The sequence below is a fragment of the Rattus norvegicus genome, chromosome 13 (assembly GCF_021556685.1).
Source record: "Rattus norvegicus strain SHRSP/BbbUtx chromosome 13, alternate assembly SHRSP_T2T, whole genome shotgun sequence".
Lineage (NCBI taxonomy): Eukaryota > Metazoa > Chordata > Mammalia > Rodentia > Muridae > Rattus > Rattus norvegicus.
The window spans coordinates 105010548-105034220 of NC_141546.1; the positions used below are offsets into that span (position 1 = coordinate 105010548).

A 23673-nucleotide genomic window follows, 5' to 3' on the forward strand; every position below is an offset into this window, starting at 1 on the left:
GCAAATGGCTCACTCGACCGCGCTAAGCCTCCCTTAGAGGCTGGTATACCTAACATTTAACTGCCTGTAACCGAGTCCGTGTCCTACTACCACAGCTCTCAGAGAGTTCCATGTCTTCTAATGACACCTGTCGAGTTGGTCAACAACATCAGCAAACACAGATGTGCTACCCCTGTGCTCAAATCTACAGGGCACTCAGAACATTCTGTGTGGTGACTGATGCTCAATCACCCCTAGCAATGCAGTGTACAATGGTATTTACATGTTTTATGTCCTGTATTTAGATAATTTACTGTGCCTTTTCTAAACTTAATTGATTTTAAATTTTCTTTAGGCAAAATGCTATTTTAAGTCTATTGCACCTTGGAAAAATAAATAAAAGAAAACCACTGTCCCTACAGTCCAGAGTCTACTTAATCGAAGGTCTGCCTCTCCAATGATCTTGGTGCCTTTCAGGTATGACTTACGAAGCAAAACTGTGTTCTGCTGGTGTCTTTTCCAACATTGGTTTGCAAAGGATGTGATTAAAATAATGGGAAATTCAGGTTTTCTACATTTACAACCCAAGAGGCTCCAAGGCTCCAAAGCTCATAAAGCAAAGACAAGGTCTGGACAGCGGGAGCAGCACTGCCGAGGGGGAAGATGGAGGCCCGCACACTGCTGAGAGGGAAGATGGAGGCCCGCACACTGCACTGCCGAGGGGGAAGATGGAGACCCGCACACTGCACTGCCAGGGGGAAAGACAGAGACCAGCACAGTGTTAAAGCCCCAAGCATCTGCGAAGAGATGCTTGCACAAGGATTCTCCAGAGAAGTCACGTCTGCTTTGCACACCATCTGAGAGAACCTAACCACACTGGCTGAAATTCAGATTCAAAGACTGTTAATAAAGAGAAACAATGGGCTCACCAAGCTAATCTCAAGAAAACAGCCAGGCTGCTGCTGACCAACATGGAGGGCAGCCTTCCCAGAGAGCACACAAATGGCAAATGAAAGCAAATGCTTACGTAAAGAACAGTGCCATGTCTCCTCTCTCCCGCAGCTGCCCTCGCAGAGAAAACAGAAATTACACATCAGATCACAGTCAGCAGGCCAGCTCTGGGCAGTCTCTCCAAGTAAAGACACTTTCTCTGTAAGGGACAGAAGCTTTGATCCATAATTATGAATGGCTTCCCTTCACTTGAATAATCAGTGACCATCCAGCAGAGGAGTGTGAGCACCCATCCATCCAGATCCAGAAACATACTCCCCGGGACTAACAATGGGAGAGCTATTCCCAGTACACACACACACACACACACACACACACACACACACACACAGCAGACACACACACACAGACACACACACACATACAGACACACAGACACAGACACACACACACAGACACACACACACATACACATACAGACACACAAACACAGACACACACACATACAGACACACACAGACCCACACATACAGACACACACACACACACACACAGACACACACATACAGACACACACACACAGACACAGCAGACACAGACACAGACACACACATACAGACACACACACACACACACAGCAGACACAGACACACACATACAGACACACACACACACACACAGCAGACACACATACAGACACACACACATAGACACACACACCCTAAAAAATGCAATTTAAAACAAAAATTTTGTCTCTTTCATGGTTTAAGTGACAGAATAGGATACCAAGACTGCCTGCCTTTGGTGGTTTGAATATGCTTGGCCCAGGGAATGGCACTATTTGGAGGTGTGGCCTTGTTGGAGGAAGTGTGTCACTTTGGGAGTGGGCTTTAAGACCCTATTCCTAGCTGCCTGGATGCCAGTCTTCTGTTTGCCTTCAGAACAAAATGTAGAACTCTCAGCTCCTTCAGCACCATGCCTGCCTGGATGCTGCCATGTTCCTGCCTTGATGATAATGGACTGAGCCTCTGAACCTATAAGCCAGCCCCAATTAAATGTTGTCCTTAAAAGAGATGCGTAGGCCATGGTGTCTGCTCACAGCAGTAAAATCCTAAGACAGAAGTTGGAGTAGGGTATTACTGTGATAGGCTTGACCATGCTTTTGTTTGATGGAATGTGTACTTTGGACTTTGGAAAGCAGTGGGATGCTTTAAGTGGGGAGTAATGGGCTATACCACAGGATTGTGGAAGACTTTGCGGCTAAGCATGATTTGAACTGAGGAAGCCTGGTTATAGAGGTTTTGGAAGAGAAGGATTCTAGTATGTGTCAGAGACTGTTCTTGTGCTATTTTGATGAAGAATGTGACCTTTTTTGCCCTTGTCTGAAGAGTCTGCCTGAAGCTGAGGTGAAAAGAGTTAAATTAGTTGCATTAACAAAAGAGGTCTCAAAACAGCCCAGCTTAGACTGTGCTGTGGTTTAGTATCATGAAGAGTGTTTTAATGAAACACAGCAAGCTAAAAAGAAAAATACAAAATGTATTCAAAACGTAATGTTCAAACATTAAAAGGGTGCCAGGAGCTGAACTCTATGTTCTTGGAGATAAAGAGATTAAGGTAGTGGTGACCTCAAAACAAGTCCAGGCATGCTGGTACACACCTTTAATCCCAGGAGACAGAGGCAAGCAGATCTCGGAGTTCAAGGCCAGCCTGGTACAGAGCAAGTTCCAAGTAGAGAGAGCTTAAGTCCAGAGGTGGTGGCTCTGACTTTAGAGTCCAGAATAGAGAGGACTCCTGGGAAAATTGATGCTGGTTAACTGGAGCTAAGAAATTAGTGGTGACTAAGAAGAGATGAACATCACTGAGGTGAAATCTGGGAAGTGTTTTCTGAGAACACAAAGAAACTGTTCCAAGATAGCCAAGGTTGTACCTCATGTTACAGCTGGACTGGGTAGTATGTAAGAGTCATCCAGGTGGTACTGGTTTTGAGGGTCATGGAGAGCAGCTGAGGCTTGGCACTGTGAGAGATCAGGGACGAACATTGCCTCAGCTGCAGTTGACAATCCAGAGCTGAAGGGGTCATGCGAAGAAGGAGAGGCTTGGCACCATGAAGAGACCCTAGAGAGGCTATTGGTGAAGCCTGGTTGCAGCAGAAGACCCCAGCCTACTAGAGATGGCAGTGCCATGGGATAACCACCAAGAACAGCAGCAGTGGTGGACTAGAGTCAAGCAGAGCTGGAGAAGTGACCCTTCAAGCCCTTTGGATCATGTAGCCCAGAAGATAATGTGTGGATCCACGACATTCAAACAAGAAGCTGTGAAGCTGAAGCCGCCTTGGCGCCCCCAAGATGTTACAGATGCCAGAACTGTGGGCTCTCTGCTGAGGAAAGCTGCTAACAGGGAGTGGAACCAGCCAAAGAGCATTGTGCTTAAGTCAACAAAGATGGCAAGAGTTGGAAATCTGAAGACTGCTTTGACATCAGCCAGAAGATAGAGTCTGCAGTTTGTTCAGCTTGGTTAGTTCCCGTGTCCTCTCACTATGACATTATAGAATGGTGATGTATGTCCTGTGATGTTAAAGGTGTGTCATCTGCTTTTTGATTTTGGTTACAGATAAGTGATTGAATGAATCTCAGGAAAAGACTTTAAGCTTTGGATTCTTAACATTGGGGGACTTTTGAACTTGGACTAAATGTATTTTGCACTATGCTATGTTTAGGTCATAGACTCCTAAGTTTGAACCAACCTATGAGGGCCAAGGAGTGGAATGTGGTGGTTTAGATATGCTTGGCCCAGGGAGTGGCACTGTTTGAAAGTGTGGCCTTGTTGGAGGAAGTGTGTCACTGTGGACATGGGCTTTAAGACCCTACTCCTATTGCCTGGAAGTCAATTTTCTCCTGTTTGCCTTCAGAACAAGATATAAAACTCTCAGCTCCTCCTGCACCATGCCTGCCTGGACACTGCCATGCTCCCAAACCTTGATGATAATGGACTGAACCCCTGAATCTGTAGGTCAGCCCTAATTAAATGTTATCTTTATAAAAGTTGCCTTGGTCATGGTGTCTGTTCACAGCAGTAAAAATCTAACTAAGACACTGCCTCTTGGATCAATTAAGGAATGATTGGAATATGTTCTCCCATTTAAAAAAAAAAAAAACATTAGAATTTAAAACAGAAAGCTACTTCCAAAGACTGGACAAATCCAGACAGACCTGACATTAAAGCTATAAAAACTAATGTCTAAGGCCTTATGCCATGGAGACAGGGTTTCAGGGGTTCCAATGGCCTAAAGCATCACCACAGCAAAGCGCTCAGCAGCTACAGGCAGCCACCAGCGAATGCTTGCAGGACTCACTCGAGAGCAGTGTCACCCGGCTGATTAGGCTGCACAGGTATGCACAAGAGCTGAGGCCCAGAAGCTTGACAGCATCTTGCAGATGGTGAGGTTAGGACTGCAGGAAGTGGGATGGTTTGATCTACATTGTCAACCTGACTTGGAATCACTTAAGAGACACCAGGCCAAGTCTGTGAGGATGTTTCCAGAGAGGCTGAACTGAAGGAAGACCCACCCTAAGTGTGGGCAGTACCACAGCAGGGGCTCAGGTTCAGAACAGAATAAAAAGGAAAAGAGAGCTCACGGCATCACACCCGGCCTCTGCTTCCTGATCCAGAGATGAGGCATAGGAAGCTGTGAGGAAGGTTATGGGAGGATCGTTCTTACTCTGCTCTGTGCCTGCCTTTGACAATAACTTAAGAAAATTACAGAAAAGTTCCAAAGACCAAAACTATCAAATATTCTAACCATAAATAAAGCTGAAAGGTAAACAGAGAGGCTAAAGAACACAGAGCTGGAGCCAGCATACCTGTGGGCCTGTGTCAAGCTGGGCTGTGACCCGGAGGCTACAGATGCTCTCTGCACGCATGAGGTACTCTGCTGTCCTTCTCTTCACAGCCTCCCGGCGCGTGGGGCTCGACTCTCCTGAGAGGACAAAGCAAAAGTCTGGCCTTGAGAGAGAGACACAGGCATTTGTAACCCCATCTAGCAGGTTATTTCTTTTTACCCAGTTCACATCTGTAACTGTGAGGAAGAGGGGGAACCCGGGAAATGGCTTCCACCTTACTCCTCCAGGGTTTAGTTTGCCGAAAGCTGACAGGCTGCTCTCTGACTGTGCACTGAAACTCAGCATGTTACAGAGTGTCAAGAATATATAAAACTGTGGAAAGTTCTACAGGGCGGGAAGCCAAGCCCCAGCTCAGGCAGTGCTCAGATTCCATCTGAGCACAGGGTCAGACATGACGCTCAGGAGACAGCACCCAGGACTGACAGGTGCAGTCAGCACGAACGTCCAACCCAACCCAGAACAAAACCACTTTGTAGTTCTGAATAAACTCACACTAAGTGAGCTGTGCACGCTTCATTGGCAACCAGTTGTCACTCCTCTTACACAGGAAAGCAGGAGCATACCTGAAATCCTGACGGTATAAAATTGTGTAAGTCTGTCAGTAAACCTGGGTCTCTACCTCCTAAGAACAGCATCCAAATCCTCAGGACTCCAGTTTGTCAAGCACTGGGTTCCTGCCTCTTCAGGACGGTGCCCTAGCACGTAGGGCACATCTTAGCACCGTTTCATTCAGATGAATGTGTTTCTCCCCCGCCCCGTGTGTGTGTGTGTGTGTGTGTGTGTCTGTGAGAGAGTGTATGTGTGTGTGTGTGAATGTGAGTGTGGGTGTGTGTGTGTGAGAGAGAGAGAGAGTGTGTGTGTGAATGTGTGTGTGAGTGTGAGTGTGGGTGTGTGTGTGGGTGTGGGTGAGTGTGTGTGAGTGTGTGTGGGTGTGTGAGTGTGTGTGTGGTGTGGGTGTGAGTGTGTGTGTGTGAGAGAGAGAGTGTGTGTGTGGGTGGGTGTGAGTGTGTGTGAATGTGTGTGGGTGTGTGTGAGTGTGTGAGTGTGGGTGTGTGTGAGTGTGTGTGGGTGAGTGTGTATGAATGTGTGTGAGTGTGTGTGGGTGTGTGTGAGTGTGTGAGTGTGGGTGTGTGTGAGTGTGTGTGGGTGAGTGTGTGTGAATGTGTGTGAGTGTGTGTGGGTGTGTGAGTGTGTGTGAATGTGGGGGTGTAAGTGTGTGTGTGAGTGTGTGTGTAAGTGTGTGTGAGTGTGTGTGTGAGTGTGAGTGTGTGTGTGAGTGTGAGTGAGTGTGTGTGTGTGTGTGTGTGTGTGTGTGTGTGTGTGTGTGTGTTTAGAACTGACTATTTGGGACTGGATAACCGTAACTTGGGGGATTCCCTGGGGAAGATTCTCTGTCTCTCAGCAGTCAATCATCTAGTGGTAAGGACTTCCCTCATCCACACTGGGACGTCACCCGGTGCTATCACTGTGTAGGTCTTGTGACCTTAGCTGGTCATACTTAAGATTTCCTGGATGCAGCTTGCCTGACATATATATAGATGATACTAGCTCATAGCAGACTTCCTGGTCCTCTAACTCATTCTTTCTCCCCTGTTTCACAAAGTTCCTACACACAAACACACACACACACACACACACACACACACACACACACACACACACACACATACGTGAGCATGCATGTCGGAGAACCCTGCTAGTAAGGTCGCAGTGTGCCATGACCAGATGGCTCCAAGTTTGGTGCAAAATGGAGGCCTCCCTTTCTCAGCTGGGCCTCTCTTTATCTGCCTGTCTGCAGAGCATCCTGAACACAGGTGCCTGACCTTATCAGAAGGATGACCTTGTGCAGAGACTTAGCTCAGCACCCCTCTGGCTTCCAGGTCGCATGATAATTAGTGTAGTAATTACTGTATTGAGTCCAATTAGCCCTTTCCACTGTACCCCTAAAAGCCCTTTACCTGATACAGTAATGTTGAGCTGTCTCACTGAAGCTGATTCCAGAACTTAATCAGTTGGCACTTAACAGTCAACCAAACCCTACCTCCCTCCACTCTCCACCACCATTGATCCTTGTAGACTGGTAGCCAATGGCCCACACCAAAATCAAAAAAGGAAATCACATAAGTAACTGGCACATACTTGTGAAGTGATGTCCCTCACAAACACTGCTGTTCTCTTCTCCGGTTCTGCAGTCCCAGGTTGTGGCTGGGCTCACTGTTTTGGACTCTGATATCCGCCACCCACTTGTAATACTCTGGCAAGCTCCAACTTAAACCTCTGTTTAGCATTTGTTAAGCTTCAATCCCAGCTCTATTCAAAGTGGTAAGCCTGTCTCACACGCTCACCTAAGATTCGTGCTGAGTTATGGAATATATGGCTACAGCCACACGCAGTCCCAATCCTATTTTGGCATCAAATCACTGCTTTTTAAACTTTTGGCTTTTCTGCCACTTTCTAGGCAGTCTCCATAGTAACAAAGAAACAAGGACTCTAAGCCAGCTCCTGCTGCTGATGGTGGGCCACTTCCATGGAAACTAGAAGCATGAGAGAGATGCAGGGAAGGCTTCAGAATGTACCTTCCATTACAGATTATGTGATTCCTCCACTCAGCCCTTCAAAGGCCATGGTGACTGGCAAACCGCAGCCCTGGATGAAGACCAGCCCTCGAGAGGGCTGCCAATCAATACCCTATGGCCTGGACTGAGAACCCAGAGATAAAGCTGCGGATCTCCAGAAGAGCCCCCGACCCATCCCACTGTTCACAAAGTGAGCGGCTCAGACAGGTTTTAAGTGAGTAAAACCCATCACTTAGATGGAGCAGTCATTGTCAGTGGACTTTGTCATCCAAAGGAGAAAGACACACACACACATATATACACACACACACAGACACACAGAGACACACACATACACACACAGAGACACACACATACACACACACAGAGAGACACACACAGACACACACACACACAGGCACACACACACACACAGGCACACACACACACACAGGCACACACACACACACACACAGGCACACACACACACACAGGCACACACACACACACACAGGCACACACACACACACACACACACAGAGACACACACACAGACACACACACAGACACACACAGAGACACACACATACACACACAGAGACACACACATACACACATATATACACACACACAGACACACACAGAGACACACACATACACACACAGACACACACACACACAGGCACACACACACATATACACACACACAGACACACACAGAGACACACACAGAGACACACACATACACACACACAGACACACACAGAGACACACACAGAGACACACACAGACACACACACAGACACACACACACAGGCACACACACACACAGGCACACACACACACACACACAGGCACGTACACACACACAGGCACACACACACACACACACACAGACACACACAGAGACACACACATACACACACAGAGAGACACACACATATATACACACACACAGGCACACACACACACACAGGCACACACACACATATACACACAGAGACACACACAGAGACACACAGAGAGACACACACACAGACACACACACACAGGCACACACACACACACACAGGCACGCACACACACACAGGCACACACACACACACAGAGACACACACATACACACACAGAGAGACACACACACACACACACACACACACAGGCACACACACACACACACACACACAGACACACACAGAGACACACACATACACACACAGAGAGACACACACACAGACACACACACACACAGGCACACACACACACACAGACACACACACACACACAGGCACGCACACACACACAGGCACACACACACACACACAGGCACACACACACACACACACACACACACACACCACACACACTATTCAGGACTGCCAATTAATCCTGTCAAACTGACTGCATTGACTTTTTAAACACCCACATTTGTGGATGTCTGTGAGGGTGTGCAGCAGGGAGCTGAGGTGGGGAAGAGGCACCTGCACAGGCCTGGGGGTTGGGGACTGAAAGCAGAATGGGGCTTTCTTGCAGAGCTCCACCCTTCCTACACAGAGGGAGTTTCCAAACTCTAGATCCTCCAGCCTAGGATGCATTCTCAGCAACTCACCAAGGACCTCTCAGGTAATATCACTGGTCTTTCTTGGCCCAAGCTGCATGGTTTATTAGACTGCTGTTTTCCTGGGCTCCCCAGTCTGTAGATAGCATTATGTCTACTCAAACTCTGATGGCATAAACCACTGAACATAACTGACAGTCACATATCCACATATTGGCTTCTGGGGGCTTCTGGGAGACCATGATACAGTCACTGTCCTGTCAAAAGGGTCTGCTGCCTCATAAAAGCTGAGTTAAATAGAAAAGGGAAAAACAGAAACCACATTCTCTGGACAGCAGCTCTGGTGTTTTACAGCTACAACTATCTGTGTGCTTGACTGAGGAATACTAAACTGTGCAAGAGTCATGACCAATGGGCGCCCCTTCATTGAACTGCACTCTACCTATTTCAAAAAATGTACTTCTTCTCTTTTATAACTGAAAATGAGAGCTCAGGATGGGAAATGTTTCCTCAGTCACAGAAGGAATTTTAAAGTCCACACCTCAGCCAGGTCTGTCCCACCGTGGAGGTGAGGGATGTTCCAAATGCCTAAGTGTTAACCCTGGGTCTCAGCTGCTCAGTGCAGCCTCTGAGATGGCTGCTGCTGGGGCTCCACAGACCCACAGGTGGATTCACCTTGTGACTTTGGAAACAACATGTAATTGGAGGGAGCAAGTCACTGCGCAGGTCTTCTTGGGGGCTCATCCTGTCCTGCCCGGGTCCCTCTCTGCTCTTCCTGTTCCCTGGCTGACAGTGAGGTGAGCTCTGTCAATGCTCCCAAGTCACTCTTCCTCCAACCTCAGGCACAAAGCAATGGACAGCTGACACTGGACCACAACCTCAGAGACTCTAGGCCAAGTTGTCCCTCTGTGGCATCTGGCACAGAAGGGAAAAGGGAAATGAACTTAAAAATTGATCGTTCTGTTTGAGAAGAATAAGAAAGCATGGAGAAGCAGAGCAGGCAGATGACAATGGAGGATAAACCTGAGCAGGTGCACAGCATCGCACAGCAAGGTGCGGTCAGACGCCCAGGCTGACAGGCAGACAGATGCACAGGCATTAGAGCCCACCCACAGCCACACCCTCACCATGAAAGGAGCCCAGGAGGAACATGGAGAACCTAGTTCAAAAGCAGCATCATTATTACACACACACACACACACACACACACACACACACACACACACCCCTACCTACATTTTGATGTAACTCAAAAAAAAAAAAAAAAAAAAAAAAAAAAAAAAAAAACAACTGCCATAGCAGTGTCAATGTGAGAAAATGGTTCTTGCAGGGGAGAAACATCTCTCACCTGTGTTGGTTACCCCAGAACTTACTTGGGAATCAATCTTTTCTCACTTATCTACCAAGGAGAAAAGGGCACATTCTAAGTCACACAGGAACGAGAACCTAGTCCCACCCCCATCAGTAGCTTTTCCACTCCAGCCTCCTCCATCCACCCTCACTGCTCAACAAGAAAGCACTGAGTGCAGAACTGGCCAGCCCAGACCTCTTGGGAGACGGCTGTCCGCATGTGCACCTCACCAGCAATCTCCTGAGCCCCTCAGGGTGTCCTAGCCAGATTTCCAGCGTGTGCACAGAACGCAGTCCCCACACAAGCCTCTCCTGAGCACATCCTACCCATGAGCTCTCGCTCTGCCCACACAGTGGTCTCAGGCTTCCCTGGGCTTCCTCATCCAGCAAGGACATCAGGCCAATCTGTGTGCACTGTGTTGAGTTCTGTTTGTTGCTTTTTCTTTGCTTTTTCTTTTGTTTTTGTTTTACAACTGGGTCACATAAAAGAATGTTCCTATTTAAGATGGCCTTGGTGGCTACAGTTTTTAAGTGATGATTGACTATATTTAATGATGCTTTGTTCTTCTCAGGTATAGCCTACCATTTCCACCTTATGTTAAGTGTTCTGAAAACAAAAGGCAACCTTGAAAGAAGGAATGATTTACCCATCTGCACGTCTTGCAGCACTCCAGTGTGCGACAAGAGCCGGTCAGTCAGGGAATCAGCTCTGTTTTGTATTGAGCCAACCCCTATCAATGTTGTTCTCAAAACCAGTTGTCAAGTGACCCCCTGAAGTGAAAAAGTCACCAAAAGCAGTTCAAGCAAAAGTCCTAACAGTGCTCACTGCCTCCTGGGAATGCTTCCTGTCAGTCACTGGCCTACCAGACACCTGTGTGCGCTGGAAGCCAGAGCCAGCAGATCCTGTGTTAACCGCCCCTGCAGGGCCACTCCAACACTCAACTATTTCTCTCGGCCTTTACCTTTCTTTATTTTATAATTTTAAAGGGGGATAACCAAAAGATTTTCATTTCTTTCAAAATATCATTGCTGGTCATGTATAGGACCGCACACATTTAATCCCAGCCCTAAGATATCAGCCCCACCCGGGACTCCCAGCATGCATCAAGGCATGTACCACCACACCTCACTAAAAGCTGGCTCTCCGGCTGGTCCTGGTCTATCCATTAGTTTCAGTGCCAAGACTGAGCCCAGGACCTTGAGTATGTGCGCCATGTGAACATCTGATGTGTTTGCATGTGTGTATGTGTGCCATGTGAACATCTGATGTGTTTGCATGTGTGTGTGTGCCATGTGAACATCTGATGTGTTTGCATGTGTGTATGTGTGCCATGTGAACATCTGATGTGTTTGCATGTGTGTATGTGCGCCATATGAACATCTGATGTGCCTGCTGTGTGTGTGTGTGCCATGTGAACATCTGATGTGCCTGCTGTGTGTGTGTGTGCCATGTGAACATCTGATGTGTTTGCATGTGTGTATGTGTGCCATGTGAACATCTGATGTGCCTGCTATGTGTGTGTGTGCCATGTGAACATCTGATGTGTTTGCATGTGTGTATGTGTGCCATGTGAACATCTGATGTGTTTGCATGTGTTTGTGTGTGCCATGTGAACATCTGATGTGTTTGCCTGTATGTGTGTGTGCCATGTGAACATCTGATGTGTTTGCCTGTGTGTGTGTATGCCATGTGAACATCTGATGTGTTTGCATGTGTGTGTGTGTGCCATGTGAACATCTGATGTGTTTGCATGTGTGTGTGTGCCATGTGAACATCTGATGTGTTTGCATGTGTGTATGTGTGCCATGTGAACATCTGATGTGTTTGCATGTGTGTGTGTGTATGCCATGTGAATATCTGATGTGTTTGCATGTGTGTGTGTGCCATGTGAACATCTGATGTGTTTGCATGTGTGTATGTGTGCCATGTGAACATCTGATGTGCCTGCTGTGTGTATGTGTGCCATGTGAACATCTGATGTGCCTGCTGTGTGTGTGTGTGCCATGTGAACATCTGATGTGTTTGCATGTGTGTATGTGTGCCATGTGAACATCTGATGTGCCTGCTGTGTGTATGTGTGCCATGTGAACATCTGATGTGTTTGCCTGTGTGTGTATGTGTGCCATGTGAACATCTGATGTGTTTGCCTATGTGTGTGTGTGCCATGTGAACATCTGATGTGTTTGCATGTGTGTATGTGTGTCATGTGAACATCTGATGTGCCTGCTGTGTGTATATGTGCCATGTGAACGTCTGGTGCCTAAGGAAGAGAACTGAGGGCTACCATGTGGGTCCTCTGCAAGAGCTACAAGTGCTCATAGCCACAGAACTGTCTCTCCAGCCCCAACAACTGTTTTCTTAACACCATATTAATCTACCTCATTTTTCCTTTGAAAAATGAACAAGGGGTGTGAGCACTTTATTATTTGATTCACAGGTTCGAAAAACACATCCCTTCCTTTTAAAAAATTCTAACTACACTTATTTATTGTGTGTGTCCTGGATGTCAGAGTCAACTTGCAAAGTCAAGTTTCTCCTTTCACAATATGGCACGGTACTGAACTCTAGTCTTGCAGGAAGCCTTCATGCACACAGCCCCCATGGCCAGCTCTAACAGACCCCTGGTTAGGAACTAAACTGACTTGGTATCCACAGAACCGGTGGCTTCATCTTCCTGGAGCCATTCTAACATGAGGCTGCGCCTCTCCTGCTGCGGCAGCTCAGGCTGTGCAGCATCCCTGGCCTAGAGCTGAGTGCAGGAAGCAAAGGGGTCCTCCCAGCAATGACCAACCTCCTTGCTAAGGAAGCAGCTAAAGCAGAAAGCTCTCTCTCCTGTTTACTTCACCCACACCTGCAGAAGAGGCCTGGATACTAAACTAGGTTCCAGCAGCACTGTGACCTCAGTGCTGTCTCAGAACATTACATACAGAAGACCCTGCAATAAAACTTACTAACTGAATATGAATGAATTATTTTGCACCAGCAGTACAAGGTCAGACTAAAGAAACAGTGGTCTCCCCCTTATCCACAGGGATTAAGTTCTAGGCATCTGGTGGACATCCAAAGTCTCCAATAGAACCAAGTCTACATAAAGCTACTGCTAGACCATAAACAGTCACCAAAACAAGGTCCAAGTGACTGATGGTTAGGCAGGTACATAACACACACAGGTTAGACAAAAGGATGGCTTGTGTCTCAGGCAGGATGACACAGGACCTCAGGACTTGACTTGGAAGGGCACACATTTAAACTTGCTAATTGTGGCTTTCTACAATATTTTTACTTATTTTCAAAGTGGGGGGGGAGGCGCTATATCTTGACAACTAGGGGTGTCTCTCTTACACCTGCCTACACCTGGATGCCTTTCTCGTAAGAAGCAAGAAATGCATAAGATGTGTGGTTGGAGACCACCATCTTGTTCCTTCAGTCTGAGAAGTTGATGTCCATGAAGGTACCCCAGAACTAAGCAACATGGTTATGCTAAAAGGGGAAATGACATTTTGACTTAATTTTGCTTGAAACTGGCAAAACAGTATCAATAAGAAACACAGGTATTCTAAGTAACTGTAAACCACGAGTGCGTAGGATGAAGCCTACCAACTACTTGACAGCCACAGTTGTGAAAGATGCCTTTTTAATGGTTTGTAAAAGCACAGGAGACATGCCCCGTGACCTGCACTTCTTTAAATGACACTTCTGTGGCCACCCACTGCAGCATGGCAGCCGCTGAGGAAAGGCAGGTTCACACTCAACGAGAACCAACCAGAGACTGAACTAAGCAGTTTACACAGAGCAACGCTCAGTCATAAATCCATAACAATCTGTGAGTTACAGATCTCAGCTCTTAATGCAAGGAGTCAGAGAAAATGTTTAAAGCTTTCTCAGAGAGCCTAAGAGTCTGTTAGTGCTAAAATACTGTTTCCAAACAGCTAGACGGTCATTTTCCACTTGAGCTTTTGTGTTTATTTTTTATTTAATTGATTTACATTATTCCTGGACATTTATATTCCTTCCTATCTGAATCAATGATTTCTCTAGTAATCACAGGATTAACCCAGGCTTTTGAAGTGAACGTTTGTAAACTGTACTGCTGAAGACAGAAAAATGTGCTAACGCTGATGACAGAGGTCGTCTGCTCAGCCCTGGGGAGTTCTCTGTCCCTGGCTTGTGCTACACAGCAGCTGTGCCTCACACAGACTCACATGAATGAAAATATTTAGATGAGAAGCCACCCACTTAGTTTATTTTCCATATGACTTTCCTGTAATTATTTTGTAAACTGTTCACACAACAATACATAAAAACATCTGCAAAAACAGGTAATTAATGTGTCAAGCCACACTAATGCATTTTTTATGGTGTCCATGCTTCGTCAACTGTAATTATAACTCTTTTTTAAGCAGATGATGATGTGTTTGTTGCAATGTGCAAGTGGTGATTTCAGATGCTGTGTTTACTGCTCGTACAGTCTGAATATCAAACTCCTCAGCTACTTTGCCATCAGCGCGCTACCTAGCTCTCTGCTAAGCACCAAAGCACTGCTCTTTTTCCAAGCTATAATTTCCAGCAACATCTTTGTCATTAAATGTGAAACTCTCTGCATAAAAGCTGACATGAAAATCGTGAAAAAGTCAAGGAGCGCATGCTGGCAAACTGTACCTTGACTTCCTTCCTCTGCCCGTGACCCTCTAGGAACTCCAGCCCTGTAGCCCATAGAAAATAGACAGCAAGAGCTCCCCGTGGCCATGGCCAACAGTCTAGAGACCGTTCTTCTTCTTAATGACACAGGAGCCCCTCACACCCACCCGGCACACACTGAGCTGACAAATGAAGACCAAGCCTTCCAAACCCACTCTGCTTTGTGTCGGGAAGAGAAAGAATGGGTTTACATTCAATAGGAACAGAGCCTGTAACAAGAAAGTATGAAGTTGTTCTTAAAGAGATGACAGAGAGTAGGCTTCCAGGATGCTGGGGAGTCACTTGGCAAAAGCTCTTCGCAAATAAAACCATACAAAATGATCTGAAGCATCAACTGCATGCATTGATGAGGACATATAAGAACTGAGGGAGGGCAGAAGCCTTGGCAGAACAATGGAGGCTGACGTAAAGATCTCGATCTCGCTCTGTGTATTTACAGGTCTCAGCAGGGATCATGACATCAACATGGCTCTCGGTGACATTAGAGACTACAGACATTACCATGGCCTCCTGGGGCAGCACTGATTATGGAAATCAAAATGGCTTCCTGCAGCAGGGTGGACCACAGACAATAACATGGCCTCAGGCATCAGCACAAACCACAGGCATCGACATGGCTTCAGTAGGCTATGTATTAAATGATAAATTTTTGTTCAAATAGCCCCTATGTTTATAACCAATACTTTATAAGATGTTTTCATATTTAACACAATTTTCATAACAATGGCATAGAAAAGGTTTTTTCCCCATTTCTTTTTCAAATAAATGGAAATGGAAAAGGGGAGGAAAGTTAAAAGGATTATATGTCATCAGGCATTGTCAAATTGTGAGTTGGTCACAGAGCTAAGAGATGTCCTAGATAATCTGGCCTCTATATTTCCCTGGGAGGTTTAGTTTTCCTAAGCTATAGCCCTGCTCTGCATAGTCCAAATCCAAAAAAAGAAAAAGAATAATTTAAAGATTATCTACCCTCTTGGTTTTGCTGAGTCTGTTATATAATTAGCTAATACTTCAGTGACTGAGAAATGCATATTACAAGTCCAAGTGTATCAAAGACCATGACATAAAACCAGATACACTGAAACTAACAGAAGAGGAAGTGGGGAAGAGCCTTGAATACATAGGCATAGGGTAAAATTTCATGAACAGAACACCAATGGCTTATGCTCTAAGATCAAGAATTGACAGATGGGACTTCATAAAATTGAAAAGCTTCTGTAAGGCAAAGGACACTGTCAATAGGACAAAATGACAACCAACAGATTGAGAAAAGATCTTTACAAATCCTATATCCCATAGAAGGCTAATATCTAATGTATACAAAGAACTCAAGAAGGTAGACACCAGAGAATCAAATAATCCTGTTAAAAAATGAGGTATAGAGCTAAACAAGAATTCTCAACTGAGGAATACTGAATGGAGAGAAGCACCTAAAGAAATGTTCAACATCCTTAGTCATCAAGGAAATGCAAATCAAAACAACCCTAAGATTCTACTCATGCTAGTCAGAATGGCTAAGATAAAAAACTCAGGTGACAGCAGATACTGATGAGGATGTGGAGAAATAGGAATAATTCTCCATTGTTGGTGGGGTTGGAAGCTGATACAACTGTGGAAATCAGGCTGGAGGTTCCTCAGAAAATTGGACTTAGTACTACCTGAGGCCCCAGCTATACCTCTCCTGGGCATATACCCAAAATATGCTCCAACATACAACAAGGACACATGCTCCACTATGTTCATAGCAGCCTTATTTATAACAGCCAGAAGCTGGAAAGAACCCAGATGTCCTTCAACAGAGGAATGGATACAGAAAATATGGTACATTTATACAGTGGAGTACTACTCAGCTATTAAAAAAATGACTACATGAAATTCTTAGGCAAATGGATGGAACTAGAATATATCACCGTGAGTGAGGTAACCCAGTCACAAAAGAACAAACATGGTATGTACTCACTGATAAATGAATATTAGCCCAAAAGCTTGGAATACCCAAGAAACAATTCACAGACCACATGAAGCTCAAGAAGAAGAAAGACCAAAATATCAATGCTTCAGTCCTTCTTAGAAGGGAAAACAAAATACTCATGGGAGGAAATACAGGGACAAAGAGTGGCAAAGGGACTGAACAAAAGGTCATCCAGAGACTGCCCCACCTAGGGATCCATCCTGTATGCAGCTACCAAACCTAGTCACTATTTCTGATGCCAAGAAGTGCTTGCTGATAGGAGTTTGATATGCATATCTCCTGAGAGGCTCTGCCAGAGCCTTCCTGATACAGATGAGGATGCTTACAGCTAACCATTGGACTGAGCATAGGGACCTCAGTGGAAGAGTTAGAAAAAGGACTAAAGGAGCTGAAGGGATTTGCAACTCCACTGGAAGAAAAACAATTATCAACCAACCAGACGCCCCCTCACAAGCTCCCAAGGACTAAACCACTAACCAATGAGTACACATGGAGCAATACATGACTACAGCCCTCTATGTAGCAGAGGATGGCATTGTCTGGCATCAATAGGAGGAGAAGCCCTTGGTCCTGTGAAGGTTCATTTCTCCCATATAGGGGAATGGCAGGGAATTGAGGTGGGAGTGGGTGGGTTGGAGTGGGAGCATCCTCATAGAAACAGGGGGAGGGGGAAAGGGAATGGGAGCGGGAAGGAGATAACATTTGAAATGTAAATACATAAAACATCTAATAAAAATGAAGTAAATAAAAAAAAGAACTGAGGGAGGAGTGTGTGTGTGTGTGTGTGTGTGTGTGTGTGTGTGTGTGTGTGTGTGTTAAACTGCAGCAAAAAAAGCAAAGGTCTGTGATATTTTAAGATGAAGTTACTTCTATCTGCTCCCCAGCCTAACCCTGAATCTCCTCTGAAACTTCTTGGAACTGAGAGCTGAAATCAACATTGAGAAACAAGACAACCATGGTGTACCTCATACACTCCCAAGTAGTCCTGGGATCTTAAAAGCTGCACACTTGCACAAAAGAGAGTCCAGGATCTACTCATCCTCACAAATGGGTGGTCCTTCACAAGGAAAAAGCAAAGCCATGGAAGACCTGCAGTGTCTTACCTGTGCATACAGTGTTGCTTCAGCTCTGTGAGTTCTGTCACTGCTGTGTGGTATTTTTAGTTGCTTCAGGAAAGAGAATATATGGTCCTTGTTACCTATGTTACCCAGAAGAAGAAATCTAGGAAGAGGGTCTACACACCAGGGGCATTAATGTGAGGACAAGAACATCCACGCCACGATACATGACCTTCAGAATTGGTCCTCACTTCCCCCTTGTTGGACAAAGGTCTCTAGCTGACTGCCGCTGTGTACTGCAGGCTACCCAGCCCCAGTCTTTCAAGGGTTCTCCTGTGTCTGGCTCTCCTCTCACCATAGGAACAAGAGTTGCTCCCCAGCCCAGCTTTCCATGGTTCTGGGACCTGAGCTCCCATCCTCATGCTTTCATAGCAAATACTCATGTGTTGAGTCATCTCCCAGCCCCAGAAATCCTATACTCACTAAATGACTATTCAAGGAAACTCCCAGATGGCATGTGACTTAGGTGACACTGCCACTGTCTAGTACTCTTGTAGCTCCTTGCTCAAGTCAGACAGTGGTGAGATTGGCTAAGACTCCAAGAAGCTTGCAGGTGAAGAGAGAGCTGGACAAAAGTCAACAAAGTTGACAGAAAGGGCAGTACAGACCTCCTTAAGTGGCCACCTAACTTCAGCAGCTGCCAAGCTGAATCCACCATTAAACCCCTCCCCATAAGGCTGTCTCAGATCTGCTAAGTATGCCAACTGTACTGTGAATATTTAGAGTGACCCTATCTTCTGGTCACAAAAGTCACAGGTTAAAGGTCATAATGTTGATAATTTACCTTGAAATTCCTCAGGAATGCACATATCAAAATAAAAATATGCATAGGCAAACCATGGGTAAACAGCAGTGATCAAATCTAACAAATACAACATCTCCCAACTGACCGAGTCGAACATTCAAACACCAACCATGTGCACTTCAGGCTTGGACGACACTGACATCCAATTCCCATCTCCCCGTAGAACGTCTCAAAATACAAAAAACAGAGAAAAATAAATCCACATCTGACCCAGATATTCAGAATGTCTACAAATAGGGAAATAAACTAAAATCAACAGAGCTTCCAGGGTCCCTGCCATAGTCTCATGAACCTGGAGACACACAGGAGAGAGGCTTAAGTGACCCGAGAATAAAAACGTAAAGGGCCACTGTGAGTTAGGGAAACAGCTCCACCCAACTAAGGCCTGCATGGCTGAAGACAGGTAGGACTTGCAAGCTCAGAGCAATCTACAGAGAAGGGCTTCAAGGTGAGCAGAACCACAGAGGGGCTTACTAAAGCTTTGTCCCCAGGGAAGCAGCAGACAAGGAAGGGATCTTAGTGCTTTCGAATTGCTGTGGGGAACACCCTGACCACAGGCACCTGGGAGAGGAAAGGGTTTATTTAGCTCACACTTCGGCGTCTGAGTCCATCATCAAGTAAAGCCAGGGCAGGAGCTAGAGCCAGGAACTCAGGCAGAGACACTGTTGGAGCACTGCTTCCTGGCTGGCCTTCCATGGCTTGCTCTCCAGAGCACACTCCAGGGTGATCTCAGGACGATGCAATGGTGAAGAATTAAGGGAAAGAAGGATTCTGCAGAAATTAACCAAAAAGAAACAAGATGCTGGCCCCTAGGGCATAGCCAGGGGAAAGCTAACCTGAGCCACAGTCTGTGTCTCTGTGGAGAGATGGGGAAAACAGGCCTACACTTAATACTGTGAAGAGACCTAGGCACCATGACGCTCGGGCAGCTGGGACGGAAGCGGGGGACACTTCAGGATGCTGACCAAGTGTTGCTTCTTGGAGCAGTTATCAGTTCTAAGAGACTCTTCTGTGCATGGAAACGCACTGAGCACTGGTCTTACATACTCCCTGAACATATCACTATACTTCAAGTGTCTCAAATGAGTTACCTATTCCCTGGATAATTATAGTCTAAGAACACATAAGAGAAAAATGCATAAACCAAGAAAGGGCCAGTACGATCGATCGCTCAGAGGATAAAGATGCTTGCTGTCAGGCCTACCACTCTGAATTTGATTCTCAAAAGCCATGTGATGAAAGAGAGAATCAACTTTCCCACCACTAATTAAAACAGTGAATAAAAGACTCAACCTTTTCACTCAGGCAGGAGGTGAAGAGAGAAAAATAAATAACACAACCACCCAAGGTTAAGCAGAGGGTGCCTGTCCAGTTACTCCACACAACAAACCCCACACAAGGGATCTACTGCGAGGGTGGCTGCCTCTGCTCAGTGGAGAAGCAGCAGAGAACTGGGCAGAATGCACAGTTTATCTAGGGTTTTTCTTGGGAGTGAGGGAACTTTCCAGGGTGGACTAGGTTTGGAAGGATTATGTGGCCTGGTCTTTGAGACAAGTTCAGGGATTGGTGGGATTTTTTTCTTCTTGTATGGTGGGGCCTGGCCACTCTTCCACCACAGGGCTGGAAATAACCTTTACAGCCAATAGAAAAGGACCATTAGCGCTGGTACGAAGGCTGGGGGCGGGGCCTGGCCACTGGGAGGGTCTGGGAGGGCAGTTAGTTGTCTTAGCCCTCCTGCCTAGCTGCTGGGGCTTCTCCTACTGGGGACAGGCCTGGCCACTTGCAGCACTGAGGGTTTATAAAGTTTACAACCCAGTCCGACTCAGTGTTAGAACAACTGCTCAGAGCCACAAACAAAACAGAAAAAAATAAATGAACTAAAATGGCAAGTGTCTGAGAGTAGGTTGGTTAACTCACACTGGTAATCCCTTTAGTGGGTAGAGGCAGGAGAATCAAGGTTCAGAGTCATTTTCAACTGTGTAGGGAGTCTGAGGCCAGCCTGAACAATATGCCAACCTGTCTAAAAAAAACAAAAACACACAAGCAAAACTTGTTATGGCTAAATAATGAAAATTGTACTCTAGAATGAATTAACAATGTAGTAATTATGTCAGGGATGGTGAATGTTTAGTGGGTAAAGGTATGCGCTGTCACGTTTGAGGATGACTGATCCTAGGTCCTGTATGGTACAAGGAAAGAGCCAACTCCCCCAGTTGTCCTTTGTGTCCCATGGCACACCTGTGCACACATTTGCACACAGTAGATAAATAAGCATAACACAGAGTTTAAAGCTGTTTCCTAGCAGATGAACACCTGCTTTCTGACCCTTCTGTGTCACCTAGACAACCTACTGGGAAAAAGAATGAGTCCAATCCGCAGTGCTCTGTCTAAACTGCTGTTTGCTCACTTCCTGACAGTAATCATCAGTTCTCACATAACTTTTTGGCTGTTATCCTTTCTTAAAATATTTATTATTGGGGCTGGAGAGATGGCTCAGAGGTTAAGAGCGCTGACTGCTCTTCCAGAGGTCCTGAGTTCAATTCCCAGCAGCCACATGGTGACTCACAGCCATCTGTAATGGGATCTGATGTCCTCTTCTGGTGTGTCTGAAGACAGAGACAGTGTACTCATATACATAAGACAAATAATTATTTAAAATAATATTTATTATTTACACTATATCTTACTTTGTTCTATTTTATTTTGTTTGTATGAGTGTTTTGCCTGCATGGAAGTCTGTGCCTGGTACCCTAGGAGACCAGAAAAGGGTGTTGGATCCCTTGGAATTGGAGTCACAGGGAGTTGAGAGCCATGATGTGGGTTCTGGGGATCAGACTTGGGTCTTGTGTTAGGGCAGCACATGTTCGTTCCCACTGAGCCATTTCTCCAGCCCACGCGCTATCTTCTCAATACTGCTTCCACCTCATCTCTCTTGCCCCCTTCTCTGCCCTGCTGAATTACAGTAGGCCACGTATGTAATAGTGTTCCACATGCCTCATAGAGTCCTCTCTTAAAAAACACTTTTCTCTGTTTCAATTTGGGTGGTCTGTATTCATCTATAATAAAATTTATTAATCTTTCTCGGCCCTGTCTACTGTATTGTTAAATATGTCTAAATAAGTTTTAAAGTTTAGTTGTAACATTATATAATTAAAAAATGTCCACTTGTTCTTTTGAAAGTCACCTTTCTCACATGTTTTCTCCCATCTTCATCATACTGCATTTAAGTTATGTATAACAGACAGAAATGTCTGTTGGCCCAATGCTGTGTTATCTATAGTTCTCTTTAGTTGTAAATTACATTTTCTTGGTTCCTAATTTTCCCCGTTCCCTAATGCTTGAGTTGGCATGAATAGCCAACATGGGGAAAATGCCCTCTTCCCCATGATACCAAGGATCCCCAGGGCACAGCAGTGCAGTGTGTGTGCAGAGCTGGGCAATGCAAATGACAGAGGTTAGCTGATACTTCTTTTTTTTCTTTTTCTTTTTTTTTTTTTTTTTTTTTTTTTCCAGAGCTGAGGACTGAACCCAGGGCCTTGCGCTTGCTAGGCAAGCGCTCTACCACTGAGCTAAATCCCCAACCCCTAGCTGATACTTTTTAAGCGACCAAAACTGAGGTAGCCACACACTCAGCATTTTCTGAGCTAACGTTCTTTGGTAATGAACGGTTTGAGCTGCTAAGGGTTTGCTACCCATAACTGGAAGAGTCCAGTCTAACACAAAGCCCGAAAGAAGTGACTGGCCACAGAGGGTCCCTTGAACGGCAAGTGTTCATCTGTGAGCATGGAGAACAGAATGGGTATTCTCTGGGCCTACAGTCAGTCCTCTGAGCTCTGTGCCTCCAAACTGCCTTGTGCTGGCTCACTTCTGAGCCTGCCTGAGGAGAGAAATGAGCATGCTGGTGGAGACAGGAAATAGAGAAGCACAGGTGGACTTAAACAGCTTCAACTCTTACATTTCAGTCCTAATTTTACTGCTTTAAAATTCTTCTAGCCAGCTTCAAAATGGTGAAGATCTGAAAATCTCTCAATTAAGGCAATTTATTGAATTACAGTGTAAAGTATAATCTTTATCTTAGAATAAAAAAACTACAGAAATTTTCACATTAGAAAACTACCTAAATTTAATAGTGCTTTCACTAAAAAGATCTCCTTTCCAACAATTTCAAATGATGAACAAACAAAAAGAAGTATCAAAAAACTCACTGTGGCTAACGTTACGACCAAATCTCTGTGACAAGTAGGACTTACCCTTAAAAGCCCATAACAGAAGGAAGTGAAGGTGAAGCAGTTAGCAGAACTGATTGGGAAGAGGCAACTGTCAGGATCCAGCGCAGGACAGAGATAAGGGACACCCAGAAGGCACCCAGTGGCATCTGCAAAGCTAAACCTCCTCCCGTGGGAAGATGGGGAACACTGCCCAAGACCAGGCTAGTCAAGGCCAACTACTTTCCAAACACAGTCTGCACTGGGGATGCAGCTACAGCACAAGGCAAGAACAAGAGTGTGGCATGCCACACTGAAAGGAAGACCCAATTTATTACAAATAGTGCACTGATCCACACGTGTGTTTGTATGTGTGTGTGCACACGCATGTACACATGCGTGTACACATATGTACGAGCGTATGCCAAACAATCCATAGCCAAAATACTAGACGTAACAAACTGGATGTACTTCAAAGGCACTAGACAGACTGATGACTGAGCCTATGCTCACCAACAGTGAACCCACAAAGAACATTGTAATTCCATTTTAAGAAGAGCTTATCACAGTGTAACGCTTGTA

The 23673-nt window shown here is 45.6% G+C and overlaps 1 protein-coding gene across 13 annotated transcripts in view; it reads right to left on the reverse strand.

Annotated features, from left to right (window-relative positions):
• Nucleotides 1–23673, reverse strand: part of Rps6kc1 (ribosomal protein S6 kinase C1) — a 144172-nt gene that overhangs the window by 71984 nt on the left and 48515 nt on the right. For all 13 annotated transcript variants that reach the window (XR_015635146.1, XR_015635147.1, XM_087580406.1 and 10 more), the window contains one exon: nucleotides 4791–4906. Coding sequence is in view for 11 of the 13 variants with exons in the window: in XM_087580406.1 (XP_087436532.1) it covers nucleotides 4791–4906 (116 nt within the window). In the remaining 2 variants the exon portion in view is untranslated. The remainder of the gene's footprint in view (nucleotides 1–4790; nucleotides 4907–23673) is intronic.